At 40.4% G+C, this 18237-nt stretch overlaps 1 protein-coding gene across 1 annotated transcript in view; it reads left to right on the top strand.

Moving 5' to 3' along the window:
- Window positions 1–18237, top strand: part of LOC124595695 (DNA-directed RNA polymerase, mitochondrial) — a 294066-nt gene that overhangs the window by 118144 nt on the left and 157685 nt on the right. The window contains exon 10 of the mRNA XM_047134553.1: window positions 18045–18133. Within this exon, the coding sequence (XP_046990509.1) occupies window positions 18045–18133 (89 nt within the window). The remainder of the gene's footprint in view (window positions 1–18044; window positions 18134–18237) is intronic.

The following is an 18237-nucleotide window of genomic DNA, read 5'->3' on the forward strand; positions in this document are numbered from 1 at the left end:
CAGAGATCAGAACCAACCAACACACAGAAGGAACCCACAAAACCAGCATGGCAACACATGCTACAGATCAGAATAGAAAAACTAAGAAAAGACATCAGACAGCTAACACAATTTATAAGAAATGAAATATCAGACAAAAAACGAAAAAGGTTAGGTAAAATCTCACAACAAGAAGCGATAGAGCAATTAGATGAAAAGAAGCAGAAATTACAAGCATTGGCCAGAAGACTTAGAAGATACAAAAAAAGTGAAAATACAAGGAAACAAAACCAAACATTCAACACAAACCAAAAGAAATTTTATCAGACAATAGATAACACACACATTAAAATAGACAACCCACCAAACATAACAGACATGGAACACTTCTGGAGCAACATATGGTCAAACCCGGTACAACATAACAGGCGTGCACGGTGGATACAAGCAGAAACAGACACATACAAAATGATACCACAAATGCCTGAAGTGATAATTTTGCAACATGAAGTCACCTGAGCAATTAATTCTACTCACAATTGGAAAGCCCCTGGAAAAGATATAATAGCAAATTTCTGGCTAAAGTAGTTCACCTCAACACATTCACATCTAACTAAATTATTTAACAGTTACATTGCAGACCCATACACATTCCCTGACATACTTACACATGGAATAACTTATCTGAAACCTAAAGATCAAGCAGACACAGCAAACCCAGCAAAATATCGCCCCATAACATGCCTACCAACAATATACTAAATATTAACTTCAGTCATTACACAGAAATTAATGACACATACAACACAGAAGAAAATTGTAAATGAAGAACAAAAAGGCTGTTGCAAAGGAGCACGAGGATGTAAAGAGCAACTGATAATAGATGCAGAGCTGACATACCAAGCTAAAACTACGCATACATTGATTACCAAAAAGCTTTTGATAGTGTACCCCACTCATGGTTACTACAAATATTGGAAGTATACAAAGTAGATCCTAAATTGATACAGTTCCTAAACATAGTAATGAAAAATTGGAAAACCACACTTAATATCCAAACAAATTCAAATAATATCGCATCACAGCCAATACAGATTAAGCGTGGAATATACCAAGGAGACTCATTAAGTCCTTTCTGGTTCTGCCTTGCTCTGAACCCACTATCCAACATGCTAAATAATACAAATAATGGATACAATATTACTTGAACATACCCACACAAAATCACACATTTGCTATACATGGATGACCTAAAACTACTGGCAGCAACAAATCAACAACTCAACCAATTACTAAAGATAACAGAAGTATTCAGCAATGATATAAATATGGCTTTTGGAACAGCCAAATGTAAGAAAAATAGCATAGTGAAGGGAAAACACACTAAACAAGAAGATTGCATATTGGATAACCACAGCGACTGCATAGAAGCGATGGAAAAAACAGGTGCCTATAAATATCTAGGATACAGACAAAAAATAGGAATAGATAATACAAATATTAAAGAAGAACTAAACGAAAAATATAGACAAAGACTAACAAAAATACTGAAAACAGAATTGACAGCAAGAAACAAGACAAAAGCTATAAATACTTATGCTATACCAATATTGACCTACTCATTTGGAGTAATGAAATGGAGTAACACAGACCTAGAAACACTCAATACACTTACACGATCACAATGCCACAAATATAGAATACATCACATACATTCAGCAACAGAAAGATTCACATTAAGCAGAAAGGAAGGAGGAAGTGGACTTATCGACATAAAAAACCTACATTATGGACAGGTAGACAATTTAAGAAAATTCTTTATAGAACGAGCAGAAACTAGCAAAATACACAAAGCAATCACTCATATAAATACATCGGCTACACCACTGCAATTTCATAACCACTTCTACAACCCTCTGGATCACATAACATCAACAGATACAAAGAAAGTAAATTCGAAAAAGAAAACACTACATGGCAAGCACCCGTATCGTCTAACACAGCCACACATCAATCAAGATGCATCCAACACATGGCTAAGAAAAGGCAATATATACAGTGAGATGGAAGGATTCATGATTGCAATACAGGATCAAACAATAAACACCAGAAATTACAGCAAGCATATTATTAAAGATCCCAACACCACAACAGATAAATGCAGACTTTGCAGACAACAAATAGAAACAGTAGATCACATCACAAGTGGATGTACAATACTAGCAAATGCAGAATACGCCAGAAGACATGACAATGTAGCAAAAATAATACATCAACAGCTTGCCTTACAACATAAACTTATAAAACAACACGTTCCCACATACAAGTGTGCACCACAAAATGTACTGGAGAATGATGAATACAAATTATACTGGAACAGAAGCATTATAACAGATAAAACACCACCACATAACAAACCTGACATCATACTCACCAATAAAAAGAACAAATCAACACAACTAATCGAAATATCCATACCCAATACAACAAATATACAGAAGAAAACAGGAGAAAAAATTGAAAAATACATCCAACTGGCTGAGGAAGTCCAGGACATGTGGCATCAGGGTAAAGTTGACATTATACTAATTATACTATCAACTACAGGAGTCATACTACACAATATCCAGCAGTACATCAATGCAATACAGCTACATCCAAACTTATATATACAACTATAGAAATCTGTAATTATTGATACATGTTCAATTACCCGAAAGTTCCTAAATGCAATGTAAAATATACCGTACAGTTAAAAGGAAGTCACGCTTGATCAAGGTCCACGTCACTTTCCATTTTTAACCAGACCTAAGGTCTGACAAAGGAAAGAAGATAATAATAATAATGATGATTATAAAAATCCAGCATTGCACATAACACCTTCAGTTTATGTTTTTTTCCGTTCTAGAAATACTTACCCCCAAACTGTGCATAGCACAGTACTAACATCTCTTCTTCTTTCTGAGCTCAACATATCACTCATTATGGAAGGATGCTGACTCAGTTTTTCAGGATAGCAAATGGGAAGTTGCGGTACAGAAAAATGGCCCAGAGATCACCAGTGTGTGTGTGTGTGTGTGTGTGTGTGTGTGTGTGTGTGTGAGAGAGAGAAGAGAGAGAGAGAGAGAGAGAGAGAGAGAGAGAGAGAGAGAGAGAGAGAGGGGGGAGGGGGGGTGAGAGAGTGAGTGAGTGAGTGTGTAGTGAGTGAAGTGTTATGAAACAATGTGTGTATCGTGTGTGCAGTGACTGATAGTGAGACATGAGTGAAGAATGTGGCATTACATTATTTAATGAGTTATTTGTAAAAAAAGTATTGTATACCAGGTGTAAATCTAATGATTGTCTCTAACTAGAAGTCTGTAAATATATATGTATACGAATTAGCTTATTTTAAATTGATCTAAATTTGTAAATACTTTGACATGTTCTATATCCTTGTAAAAAGAGATCTACAGATGAATAAAGCTACTACTACTACTACTACTACTACTACTACTACTACTACTACTTTATAATAAATGTGGTCCTATGACGATGGGTGTAACGCCATGTCAGTGTTTGTCATAGCTGCCCATCATCATGGGACCAAGGTTATGTCAATTACTTCTTCCCTTCTGCTATTCCTGACTGAAGCTTTGTCACCCCTATACAGGACCTCGAAGTTGTTAGACAAGAGAAATTCAAGATGGTACTCACCTCTACTGTTGGTGTCCTTGCTGCCCCACACTAAGTTGTGGGCATCGGCATCACATCCAATCAACAGTTGGTTGCCTTGCCGATGGCAAGCTTCTGTCAGTCTCTTCACCTGAGGCCAAAACAATTTCCCTCATGATACCTTCCTCACGTTGCTGCATTCTGGTGGTCACCAGGTTCCTGGAACAGAAATCCATAATTGGCATGAAAGAAATTCCATTTCTCACACAGATGCATGTTCTGGAGTTTCTTAGATTTCTAGCATAAATCAGTTATCTCCAGTGCCACCGAGGCCCAATGCACCCCCTTTAGATAAGTAGGATTCTTGTATCAGGGCCACGTCCACTTCCTGTCTCCCCAGGCAATGGCTAAGGGCAGCAGTTGCCCCTTTACTGTGCTGCAGATTGATCTGCAGTACCTCATGTATCTGTCTTGCTGCCATCATTGTCTTTGAGATCTCTGATTGCCCTGACAGCGACCTGCGGGAACCCTAAAAACAATTTCAGGCCTTGCTCTCGCATTGTCTTCTCTCCGACCTCCACCACGAGGGTTCGTCCTTCCGGTACAACCTTCTGGTCTCTGGTCTCTGTTGAGACTTATGGGTTCTGGACCCCTATTTTCTTGAACAGAGTCTTTGGAGAGACGTCCTTAAGGATCTTTGGTACCGATATTGATACCTTTGCGGTCTGAAGAAGCTCAGCTGCTGTCTTAACCAGCAGCTACACGTCCTCCCACGGGGATATCGTGGGCACCTTGTCCCTGAGCCAGTCCACCCTTTGCACCCCCTCACAGACAAAAATGAGGGCACCACGAGGTAGATAAATCTTCCTGAAATTGGGTCCTGGCCCGGTAGCCCCCCCCCCTCCCCCTCCCCTCCCCCGTAATCTTTTCAAAGAGGGCCATCAGCACGAGCTCCTGCTGCGAGGTGGTGCCTACTAGTGGATAGCCTTCTTGGATAACTGCCATCTTAAAAACTGAGACTGCAGTACTATAGGTCTGTTTCCCTATTTATTGCCTCGGCTCTCGGCTTTTTCCTTGTGACCTGTCTTCGACATTGTGGGGGTCTGCGTATCCCCTTCAACCTGAGCCAGTTTTTTCTAGGGGGTCTTGGGCTCAAGCCCTTTCAATTCGCTTCACTTTTGTTTGGGAAGCCGTTCTTTTCCTTCCTTGTGTTTCTGTTCCCAGATACGTTTTCTCCTCTGGGCCCCAGACAAGACTTTAATCTTGATCTGATCCAACTTCTCAGTTACAATTCCCACTTCTTGCTCAGGCCTAGACCTTGATTCAGTAGTGGAAATGCATTCCATCGGTCCTGACCCCAATGTTTGGCTATCTGAGGTCTCGGTTTGCTTTAATTTATTTTCATCTGTCATGTCCATCTTGGTCCCATGAGATTTGGGGATCAACACGGTCCACACCATGGATACCCTGTGCTGTGTAAGGCTGCTTACTCAGGGAGGTTGCCCGGTATCCCTGAGTCTCCGTTTGTGACACATCTTCCCATGTGCCACGCACCCTTCGGCATGGATCACATCACACGTTGGGTTGGGGAAGGAAATTGGGTAAGGACTAGGAGTGGATAAGGAAGACAGGACATTGTGGGAAACTCTTAGTCTGATCCATCAGCTAAGGCCTTTCCTGCAGCAGGTCCTCTACCTTCGGCATAGCCCTCAGCTTCACACGGATACGCAAGCCTCTCCACCTGCAAGGACAGTGCTTCACCAAGGTGGTATCTCCCAGAGAGGTTCCAGCCTGACAGCAGCAGACGATGTCATCATGGACCCTATTGCTATCTCCAACACCTTGGGCCACCATTTTGCAGAAATTTTGAGCTCCTCCCACTATCACCCAGCCATTCTCCATTGGAAACGAGTGGAGAAGGCTCGGGCGATACCCTTCTCTTCTCAGAATCATGAGTGTTACAATGCCACCTTTACTAGAGGGAGCTAGATCATGCAGTCACTTCATCCAGATCCTCAGCCCCAGGGCCAGATGCTGTTCGCATTCAGATTTTGCAGCATGTTTTGCTTGCAGGCAAGCACTTTCCGCTTAATACATACAAGCACATATGGGCAGAGGGCAAGTTTCCCAGACGCTGGCGTGAAGCCAGTGTCATACCCATACCTAAGCCCAATAAGGACAAACACCTTCCTTCTAGCTACCGCTCCATCTCTCTCACCAGCTGTGTTTGCAAGGTGATGGAATTTATGATTCATGCCCAGCTGGTATGGTGGCTCGAGTATCACAATTTACCAACCACTGCACAACATGGATTTTGAGCACGTCGTTCTGCAGTTGGCTATCTTGTTACTTTGTCCACCAATGTCATGAATTGTTTTCTGTGGAAATACCAGACCGTGGCCTTGTTCTTTGATTTGGAGAAAGCCTAAGACACCTGCTGGAGGACTGGTATCCTCCATACTCCCTAATGTGGGGCTTCCATGGCCGCCTGTCATGTTTCCTTGAGGAATTTTTAAAAGACCGAGTTTTCAATGTATGGGTGGGTACTGCCTTGTTGGACACTTTTATCCAGGAAAACGGTGTGCCTCAGGGTTCCATCCAGATTGTCATCCTCTTTGCTATAGCCATTAACCCTATAATGGCCTGTCTCCCTCCGGGCATCACGGGCTCCCTTTTTGTTGATGGTTTTGCCCTCTATTGCAGTTCTTCATGGACCTGTCGCATTGAGCGGCTTCTTCAATGAAGTCTCGATCATCTTTACTCATGCAGCCTCGACAATGGCTTTTGTTTTTCCACTGAGAAAACCGTTTGTACGAGATGTGACTGGAAAGTTTTAAGAATGGGCTTGTAATTGTACAATGGTTGTACTTACATGCTACTGTAATCCATCTCCTTCAAAATAGTCCCCTTGTGACTGAACACACAGACTCCAACAGTGGTGTGTGTTTTTTTTATTTTTTTTGAAGTGTGTTAAGGATGCCCTCCGTATTTGCCTGGATGTCTTTAATTGAGTCAAATCACTTCCCTTTCAGTGAAAATTTCAATTTAGGGAACAGGTAGAAGCCCGCAGGGGCCAAATCAGGGGAATATGGCAGTTGTGGAAGCACAGGAATTTTGAATTCGGTCAAAAATTCAATGATGGAGAAGGCACGATGAGCCGGAGCCTTGTCATGGTGTAGCACCCAACTCCTGTCATTCCACAATGCAGGCCTTTTCACACAAAAGCCCAAGGACACTTTAGTATTCGTGGTTAATTGTCTGTCCTCTAGGGGTAAACTAATAATGCACAATATTGGTAGAATCGAAAAAAATCATCAACATTGTCTTCACGTTCGACCGACTTTGCCGTGCTTTTTTCGGTTGTGGTGAACCTGGAGTCTTCCACTACGAAGACTGCACGTTGTTATTTAACAAATGTGGATCATTCTTTGTCCTATTAATCAGTTCTTGGCACACTTCAAGTCGGTTTTGTCTCTGGTCACTTGACAACACTATTGGAATGAATTTTGCGGACACTCAACGCATGTTCAGATCTTCAGTTAAAATTCACAGAACTGCATAGAAACTTAAATTAAGTTCATCACCCATCTCCCTAATTGTAAGTCTATGATTAGAGTGCACTAAGTTGTGAAGTTTGACAACATTTTCATTCGTTTTTGAGGTGGAAGGATAGCCGGACCATGGATCGTCTCCAAACGATTCGCGGCCATTTTTAAATCTATTGAACCAGACACAACCATTTGACTGGCTCATACAATTATCTCCAAAAGCTGTTTTTAATAGTTCACAAGTCTCAGAAGCTGATTTCCCAGTTTTAAAACAAAATTTCACACAAACTCGTTGCTCTGTTTTTACGTCCATTTTCACACAGACAGGATCCGGCAACAAGCCCTAACAGACCTGCACTCAACCAGCTGTCACAATGACCTAAATAAAGGAAATGCAGTTTCCTGTCACAGGACGTTCAAGGACAAGGCAATGACTCACTCCCCACCCTCAGTGTATCTGCCCGCCAAACCAGTAATCAGTAGTGGATCCATTCTTAAAACTTCCCAATCACACCTCATATGAACTTCTGGTCATGCAATTGGTTTCTTTCACCATACTTACTTCTTGGGCCTGTTATTCTTCCATTCGTTGAAACTACGAAATTCCTGGGACTCCTGCTCGATAGGAAACACTCTTGGTCCTCCCACAAGTTTTACCCGGCAGCCCCCTGTACATGGTCCCTCAATCTCGTACGTATCCTCAGTGGCACTTCCTGGGGGTGCAGCTCGACCCACCTTCCACCGTGTGTACCACTCCATTGCGCTTTTGAAACTAGACTGTGGGTGCTTTGTTTATGCATCTGTTTGTTCATGCATCTGCACATCTGTGCCTCTTATGCCGTTTCAGTACTATCGACCATCATGGCAACCGTTTGGCCAGTGGCACTTTTACACTAGCCCAGTTGAGAGTCTGTATGGAGAAGCTACCGAACTACCTCTGTCCTTCTGCTGTGACTTCCTCCTCAGCAGATATGAATGCCGTTTGTCTGCCGTGCATGGCCACCCGTCCTATGCCTCTGTGCACTGTAGACTGTCCATCCCTTAGGGCAACGGGTCCAGGAAAGCTTGCACTTGCTCACTCTATGGAACCACTGTGATGATTATGTGGGTTCTTGGTCATGCCTGTCTGACAGGAAACGAGGCTGCTGAAGCTGCTGTAAGGCTGCAGTTCTCGTACCTCAGCCCACTAGTTCGTACATTCCCTCTGATGATCTCTGTGTTGCCATCTGTCAGGAGGTGGTGTGACTTTGGCATCACCACTGGTACTCCCTTCATGGGAATAAGCTCCAGGTTAATAAGCCTCTCCTAGCAGCTTGGATGACCTCCTCTCACTCCTCCCACCATGAGGAAGTTATTTTAATGAAGTTGCTTATTGGGCACTGCCTTTTTAGACATGGCTATTTGTTAAGTGGTGCTCCTCCACCACTTTGTGCACATTGTGCCCAACATTTAGCTGTCTGCCATTTCCTGATGGAATACCCTTTCTTTGACCAGTTATGTTTCTGTTTGCATTTGCTGTCTGAGTCATTGGTTGTTTTAGCAAACAATGCGTGGACTGTTGACTGGGTTTTACTTTTTATTCATTGTCATTGTAGCAATATGGCAAATTTTTAGTTCTGGACCTCCGTTTCTTTATTGCGTATTTTATAGACCTTTCTCCACGTTCCTGTTTTTAGATGTCTTCTCTTCTGTCATTGGGGATTGACATGTACTCAATTTTAACTCCTCTCTTTGTCTTTGTGTTTCACACTTTTGACATGTGCGCATATGACGATAGTTGTTATTGTGCCCTAAAGCAATAAAAAACAGAAGGGGGGAGAAATACAGAAGTCCTTACATTTTTTTATTTTTTTATTTATTGTGTCAACTTATGTCTCTACTTACCCATGAGATCTCAAAATATTGTCAGGGAAAGATGCTAAAACATGTCTGTAAATCAGGGATATATCAGGAAATTTCACTTGGGGAAACTTGTGGCAACCCTGGTGTAAGAATCAACATGGATTTAGGAAAAAAATATTGTGTGCAACTCGGCTCGCTCTGTTTGCCCATCTGACTTAGAGGGATTTAAATTACAGTACAGATGTTGGTGTTGATGTTGTGTTCCTTGACTTCCAGAAGCCATTCAGTATAGTTCCACATTAACTACTGAACAAAATATGAGATTACAGAATGTCAGAGGAGTACTCTGACTGGACTGAGGACTGTTTAGTGGATGGAACTCAACCTGTCACTCTTAATGGTACAAAATTGTCAGGTGTAAAAGAATACAGGGTGAGCACAATGTCTTGCTCTGATTATAACAATTTATTACAGAATAACCGTTTGACACAATAATTTACATTTGATGCCATTACGTAGGTTAGTGCTACTAATTTTTTTTAGACCATTTATGTTAGTAAACCTCAACATGTTCTCCCTTGGTAGCTCGGAGAATGTCGAGGCGGTGTTCCAGTTCCTGCCAGGTGTTTTGTAACATGTTGTTCTGTCACAGTACTCACAACAGCTTGTATCCTAGCCTCCACTTCACAGTTCATTGATGTCAGCAACTGGTGTGACGAAGATTCTGTCTTGATATAGCCCCAGAAAAAAAAGTCAAGGGGCGTAATGTCTGGAAAGTGGGGAGGCCAGGGTGTTGGACCGTTTCTTTCAATCCACCGATCCAGGAATATTTCACCCAGGAAATCACGCACCATCAAAGCCCAGTGTGGGGAGAGGGGGGCGGGGGGGGGGGGGGGGGGGGTGCGTTCCATCTTGCTGGAAAATTACCCATGGTTGATATTCTTCTAACTGTGTGGCAATGAACTGTTGCAAAACGTCAAAGTAAATGTTAGTGGTAATGGATTTTTCCGTGAAGAAATACGGTCCAAAAACTTTGTTATGCATGAGGCCGCACCAAGGATTCCCTTTTTCGCTGTCTCGCTGTAACTGTACAGTAGTTTGTGGAGACTCTGAACCCCATATACGGATATTATGCCTATTTACCATTCCACTGATGTGAAAGGTGGATTCATCGCTAAAGCATGTGCGATTTAAGTAATTGTTAGCGCTATCAATCATGTTGAGAATCTCAGTTCCAAATTCAGCACGTGTCAGCAAATCATTCGGTTGCAAGGCCTGCACGGTTTCCACTTTGTAAGCATGCAACCTAAGCCTTTCATGAAGGATCTTCATCACACTTGCTTGCGGTATTTGAAGTTCACGTGATGTTTGACAAGTCGATTTAGACGGACTCCGTTGAAACAATTGCTGAACACTACCAACAGCTGCATCACTTACATGAAACCTACCACTTTGAGGACGATCTTCAATGCTGCCTGTTTCATTAAACTTTGCATACCATCACTGTATTGATTTAATGTCAGGAGGGCTGCGTCCACAAGAAGCCCGAAATTTACACTGAACACTGATGCGTGATTTTGTTTCATGAAACCAAAGCACACATTGCACTTTCTCCTGCTTTAATGCCATTTCGCCAGCAACTAACGTGACCTAACAGACCACGTCGGTGTTGTGAAGCACTAGTGCCATCTATTGGTCACAACAACTAGTAACACTAACCTATGTAACGGCGTCAAATCTAACTTATTATGTCCAACGGTTATTCTGTTATAAATTTTTATAATCAGGGCAAGACTTTGTGCTCACCCTGTACATATATAAATCATCTGGTGGGTATGAAGGAAGCTCCATGAGACTCGAGATGATGCTGTCATACATAGCCAAGTATAGTTGCCAGAAATCTGTATTGAAATACAGCAAGACCTGTGTAGGATTAGGCAGTTGGATTAGGCAGGGATTGGCAGTTGAGTCCCAGCATAAATAAATTTAATATATTGCACATAAATAGATGGAAAGGTATTACTGTTTGATTACACAGTCACTGGAAATAGTAACAACCACATAATATATACAATTCTCTGGAGCAGCCTAAAGTGAAACCATTAGATATACGTTTCAGGAAAAGCAGATGCCAGGCTGAGATTCACAGGAAGAATCTTAAGGAAATATAAAATCAAGCGATAGAAAATCCAGGATAACTTAATCATGAAATTATGGAATTTGCCAATTGTCTGACTCCTCCGTGTATAACTCTGCTAGAGTGATCCCAGAAGTTCAACACAAGATCTAATCCCTGCTTAAAGTGTTGGCCCTTCCCTGAAACATCTCCCTTGAATCCATTTCCCACCTCACCGCATGTCACCTCACACACCCACATTGTACATGCACCCTAAAATCCACATACCTAGCAATTCTGGGGCCCCCATTGTGGCTGGTTATTGTGCCCCCCCCCCCCCCCCCCCCCCAATGAAAGAATTTCAGCCCTCATTGACCAACACCTCCAACCAGTTGTCCTTAATCTAGCCTCCCATGTCAAAGACACCAACCACTTCCTTCACTGACTCTCCACCATCATCATCCCTCTACCTCCTGGGTCCCTACTCATCACTGTTGGCATCACCTCCCTATACACCTACACCCCTCATGCCCATGGTCTTACTGCTATTGAATACTCCCTTCCTAACGTCTTCAGACTACAAACCCACTACCCCATTCCTCATACACTTTACTAACTTTATTGTAATCCACAACTACTTCTCATTGATTGAAGGTATGTAAACAAATCTGCAGCACAGCCTTGGGGACTCTCGTATGCCATGTATAGGAGACTTTCCTAGCTCCCAAAACACCAAAAACCTAGTCAGTTCAGGTTGATTGATGATATCTTCATGATCTGGACTCGAGGCCAAGACACTCTATCTTCATTCTTTCACAACCTCGACAACTTCTCTCCCTTCCACTTCATGTGATTCTCCTCAACCCAGCATGCCACCTTCCTAGATGCTTACCACCTCCTCTCTTATGTCTCCATCTGCACCTCTGTGTCCACATTAAACCCACCAACCACACCTGCATTTTGGCAGCTGTCATCCCTTTCCCACCAAAGAATCTCTCCCCTACAGCATAGTAACCCAGGGATATCGTATTTGCAGTGACAAAACTCCCTTGTTCAGCATGCTGATAGTCTCACCAAAGCCATGACTGACATGCACTATCACACATACCTAGTCCACAAACAGATCTCAAATGCCATTTCCCCTTACACTCCCAATTCTCCCACCACCCCCAAGAATCTGCCACAAACGAGTGTCCACTTCATATCCCAGTACCTCCCCAGAATGTCACAACTGAACGATATCCTTCGCCAGGGCTTTGATTATCTATCATCACGCCCTGAGATACTTCCCACCCCTCCTAAAGTGGTGTTCTGTCACCCACCCAACCTTGACATCATCCTAGCCCATCTCTATGACACTCCCAATCCCAACCCTTTGTCACAAGTATCATAACCCTGTGGAAGACCCAGGTGCAAAACCTACCCAATCCACCCAACCAGCACTCATTATTCCAGTCCTGTCACAGTGTTATCCTACCCCATCAGGGCCAAGCCACCTGTGAAAGCAGCCGTGTCATTTACCACATCTGCTGCAATCATTATGCAGCTTTTTATATTTGTACAGCTACCAGTCAACTGTCTGCCAGGTTAAATGGCCACTGCTAAACTGTTGCTGAGAGCAAAGTAGACCAACCTGCAGCACAACATGCAGCTGAACATATCACACTTGATTTCAATGGCTGCTTCACTACCCAAGCAAGCCATCTGGATCTTTCCCAACACCACCAGCATTTTTGAACTGCGCAGATTGGCAATCCAGTCCCTCCACCAGACAGCATTCGTCTCCCTCCTCTTCTGTGCACTGCTATCCCCCTCCCTCACTCCTCTAGATTGCTGTTGGTATCCCACATGATAGTTGCATTCTGGCGCAAGTTACCAGAGTTGGTGCTCGTGTATGCTTGAGGTGTGCTTGCTTGTGTGTGTGAATGGAGTATGTCTCTCTTTTACTGCTGAAGGCTGGGGCTGAAAGTTATATGTAAGAGTCTTTTAATTGTGCCTGTCTGCAACTTGACATTTGACATGTCTTCTTGACGGTAACTAGTACTCTGTCTTTTCCTATATTGTTAATATTATGAAAAGGATAGACTGTTAATGGAGATCTTGAGACACAGGCAGCCACAACAAAAAGACTTATAAACAAGTAAGATGTCTAAGTCAAAAGAAGGCATTTTGGCTGAAAGATTACTTTTTTAGCGTTATTTTTTTTGTGCCAGTCTGTGACTTACGAAAATGTAATTCAGCTGCGAAAGATTCTTACCAGCTAGGATTAATTATAGGACGTATAGATAATCCAAATAAAAGCAACACATTTTGTCATGGGTTTATGTAGCAAGTGCAAGGACATTGTGGAGATGCCCATCAAATTCCAGCAGCAGATGCTACAAGAGGAGATTTCTGCATCTTCTATGGCATTACTCTTAAAATTCTGAGAGTGTAAATTCCCAAAAGGGCATAACAACATATTAGTTTTTCCTACATTGAATCCATGAAATGACTATCATGGAAGAAATCAGAGAAAGAGTGCACCTGCAGGCTTAGGAAAAATGATTTTTCCCATGCACCATCTGTAAACTGAAGAGAAGAGAAGTGGGGGGGGGGGGGGGAGGGGGATAATAGTGATGCCAGAAGTATACCCATCCATACACTGCAAGGCAATTTGTGGAGTGTAGATATAGATGTAATGCACAGCATTTATTATTCAACTCCCCATTAAGAATGTTGTACAACCTCACTGGAAATCCTAAGGATATAAAACAAAACCACCAACCTGACTGGATTATCCCTTTCAGTTTAACTCTTATCAAAGGTATTTACTATTGTAATTATTAATGAATTAACTTTGGTCATTCAGAAGCTGTGTTGTCTTAACATTTTATGGGAACATTTAAAATGTGCAGAAATACTGAAAGTAATTTAAAATAACAAGACATAATAATGTAAAAAAGACATAAACCATTTGTTTCAAATAATTAAACAGGTAAAATTTAAAGTGAAAATGATAAAACCGTAATTCCACCTTGGCTGCAGTCAAGTAATGTAGTCTATTATTTTTATATAATTTAAATCATATGCTGATAAAATAGTTCATGGTTATGCATAAAACTTCAGATTATCAAATAATTAGTAGTCTAGTATACTAAAAGAATTATAGTTTATTTGTATAAACTAACCACAAAAGTCACAGCACTGTGTTTTTTATTTATTCATTTATCGTAGTAAATAAACTTTACTGTTAAATTTAGTATTCTGGTGATCTGTCTTGTTTGACACATGCCCTTTGGCCACTAAAATTACTTAATTAGTGTTTGCATTGTTGTACTTCGCAGTTTAATTATGTGTTCACTACCATAATTATATTGTTATGGACTGCAACACAGCTTTACATATATCCAAATAAATAACATTAACCTCAGTGGAATGTCTTAATTACACTGGAATTATGAAACTACATTTCAGTTAGCACCTAATACATAGTATTGTACTGCACATTTAATGGTAAATGAAATGAAAACCATACATGCCCAAATACTGTCCACTTAATTGTGTTATTGGTGAGGCATTGACTGTCCCGTTTCATCACCACCACCACCATATTATTATTATTGTTATTATTAATATTATCTTACTTTCTTTTCTCAGACGTTATGTCTGGTCAAAAATGGAAAGTGACGCGGACCTTGATCAAGCGTGACTTCCTTTTAACTGTACGGTATCTGTTACATTGCATTTAGAAACTTTCGGGTAATTGAACAAGTATCAATAATTACAGATTTCTATAGTTGTATATATAAGTTTGGATGTAGCTGTATTGCGTTGATGTACTGGTGGATATTGTGTGGTATGACTCCTGTAGTTGATAGTATAATTGATATGATGTCAACTTTATCCTGATGCCACATGTCCTTGACTTCCTCAGCCAGTTGGATGTATTTTTCAATTTTTTCTCCTGTTTTCTTCTGTATATTTGTTGTATTGGGTATGGATATTTCGATTAGTTGTGTTAATTTCTTCTTTTTATTGGTGAGTATGATGTCAGGTTTGTTATGTGGTGGTGTTTTATCTGTTATAATGCTTCTGTTCCAGTTTAATTTGTATTCATCATTCTCCAGTACATTTTGTGGTGCGTACTTGTATGTGGGAACGTGTTGTTTTATTAGTTTATGTAGTATGGCAAGTTGTTGTTGTATTATTTTTGCTACATTGTCATGTCTTCTGGTGTATTCTGTATTTGCTAGTATTGTACATCCGCTTGTGATGTGATCTACTGTTTCTATTTGTTGTTTGCAAAGTCTGCATTTATCTGTTGTAGTATTGGGATCTTTAATAATATGCTTGCTGTAATATCTGGTGTTAATTGTTTGATCCTGTATTGCAATCATGAATCCTTCCGTCTCACTGTATATATTGCCTTTTCTTAGCCATGTGTTGGATGCGCCTTGATCAATGTGTGGCTGTGTTAGATGATACGGGTGCTTGCCATGTAGTGTTTTCTTTTTCCAATTTACTTTCATCGTATCCGTTGATGTTATGTGATCTAAAGGGTTGTAGAAATGGTTATGAAATTGCAGTGGTGTAACCGATGTATTTATATGAGTGATTTCTTTGTGTATTTTGCTAGTTTCTGCTCGTTCTATAAAGAATTTTCTTAAGTTGTCTACCTGTCCATAATGTAGGTTTTTTATGTCGATAAATCCCCTTCCTCCTTCCTTCCTGCTTAATGTGAGTCTTTCTGTTGATGAATGTATGTGATGTATTCTATATTTGTGGCATTGTGATCGTGTAAGTGTATTGAGTGCTTCTAGGTCTGTGTTACTCCATTTCACTACTCCGAATGAGTAGGTCAATATTGGTATAGCATAAGTATTTATAGCTTTTGTCTTGTTTCTTGCTGTCAATTCTGTTTTCAGTATTTTTGTTAGTCTTTGTCTATATGTTCTTTTAGTTCTTCTTTAATATTTGTATTATCTATTCGTATTTTTTGTGTGTATCCTAGATATTTATAGGCATCTGTTTTTTCCATCGCTTCTATGCAGTCGCTGTGGTTATCCAATATGTAATCTTCTTGTTTAGTGTGTTTTCCCTTCACTATGCTATTTTTCTTACATTTGGCTGTTCCAAAAGCCATATTTATATCATTGCTGAATACTTCTGTTATCTTTAGTAATTGGTTGAGTTGTTGATTTGTTGCTGCCAGTAGTTTTAGGTCATCCATGTATAGCAAATGTGTGATTTTGTGTGGGTATGTTCAAGTAATATTGTATCCATTATTTGTATTATTTAGCATGTTGGATAGTGGGTTCAGAGCAAGGCAGAACCAGAAAGGACTTAATGAGTCTCCTTGGTATATTCCACGCTTAATCTGTATTGGCTGTGATGTGATATTATTTGAATTTGTTTGGATATTAAGTGTGGTTTTCCAATTTTTCATTACTGTGTTTAGGAACTGTATCAATTTAGGATCTACTTTGTATATTTCCAATATTTGTAGTAACCATGAGTGGGGTACACTATCAAAAGCTTTTTGGTAATCAATGTATGCGTAGTTTTAGCTTGATATGTCACCTCTGCATCTATTATCAGTTGTTCTTTACATCCTCGTGCTCCTTTGCAACAGCCTTTTTGTTCTTCATTTACAATTTTCTTCTGTGTTGTATGTGTCATTAATTTCTGTGTAATGACTGAAGTTAATATTTTGTATATTGTTGGTAGGCTTGTTATGGGCAATATTTTGCTGGGTTTGCTGTGTCTGCTTGATCTTTAGGTTTCAGATAAGTTATTCCATGTGTAAGTGTGTCAGGGAATGTGTATGGGTCCACAATGTAACTGTTAACTAATTTATATCTAAAAACAAAGATGATGTGACTTACCGAACGAAAGTGCTGGCAGGTTGATAGACACACATACATACAAAATTCTAGCTTTCGCAACAAACGGTTGCTTCGTCAGGAAAGAGGGAAGGAGAGGGAAATACGAAAGGAAGTGGGTCTTTCCCTCTCCTTCCCTCTTTCCTGACGAAGCAACCGTTTGTTGCGAAAGCTAGAATTTTGTGTGTATGTTTGTGTTTGTTTGTGTGTCTATCGACCTGCCAGCACTTTCGTTCAGTAAGTCACATCATCTTTGTTTTTAGATATATTTTTCCCACGTGGAATGTTTCCCTCTATTATATTGTTAAATAATTTAGTTAGATGTGAATGTGTTGAGGTGAACTTCTTTAGCAAGAAAATTGCTATTTTATCTTTTCCAGGGGCTTTCCAATTGTGAGTGGAATTAATTGCTTGGGTGACTTCATGTTGCAAAATTATCACTTCAGGCATTTGTGGTATCATCTTGTATGCATCTGTTTCTGCTTGTATCCACCGTGCATGCCTGTTATGCTGTACCGGGTTTGACCGCATGTTGCTCCAGAAGTGTTCCATGTCTGTTATGTTTGGTGGATTGTCTATTTTAATGTGTGTGTTATCTATTGTCTGGTAAAATTTCTTTTGGCTTGTGTTGAATGTTTGGTTTTGTTTCCTTCTATTTTCACTTTTTTTGTATCTTCTAAGTCGTTTGGCCAATGCTTGTAATTTCTGCTTCTTTTCATCTTATTGCTCTATCGCTTCTTGTTGTGAGATTTTACCTAACCTTTGTCATTTTTTGTCTGACATTTCATTTCTTATAAATTGTGTTAGCTGTCCGATGTATTTTCTCAGTTTTGCTATTCTGGTCTGTAGCCTGTGTTGCCATGCTGGTTTTGTGGGTTTCTTCTGTGTGTTGGTTGGTTCTGGTTATTATTATTATTATTATTATTATTACTACTACTATTACTATCATCATCATCACTATCAGAATAGAATTTTATGATGAGACATCAGTGTGACAAGTATGAGACATTGTTTACTCATGTAATTTTAAATTTCTTATAGGAAATTCGGAAGCTTGCTGAAGGATCTGAGACCTTCAGTCCTACACTGAGTGTTTTGCATAAAGGTATTGCGCAGCAAGTGCGAGCAAGGTACAGTAAGTTATTTTCTTCTGCAAGCTATTTTACCAAAAATGTGTAATAATGAAATTATGTGTAATTATAATTTTAGACACCATTATTTGTTAACAGCAGAA

Source organism: Schistocerca americana, chromosome 2, assembly GCF_021461395.2.
Source record: "Schistocerca americana isolate TAMUIC-IGC-003095 chromosome 2, iqSchAmer2.1, whole genome shotgun sequence".
NCBI lineage: Eukaryota > Metazoa > Arthropoda > Insecta > Orthoptera > Acrididae > Schistocerca > Schistocerca americana.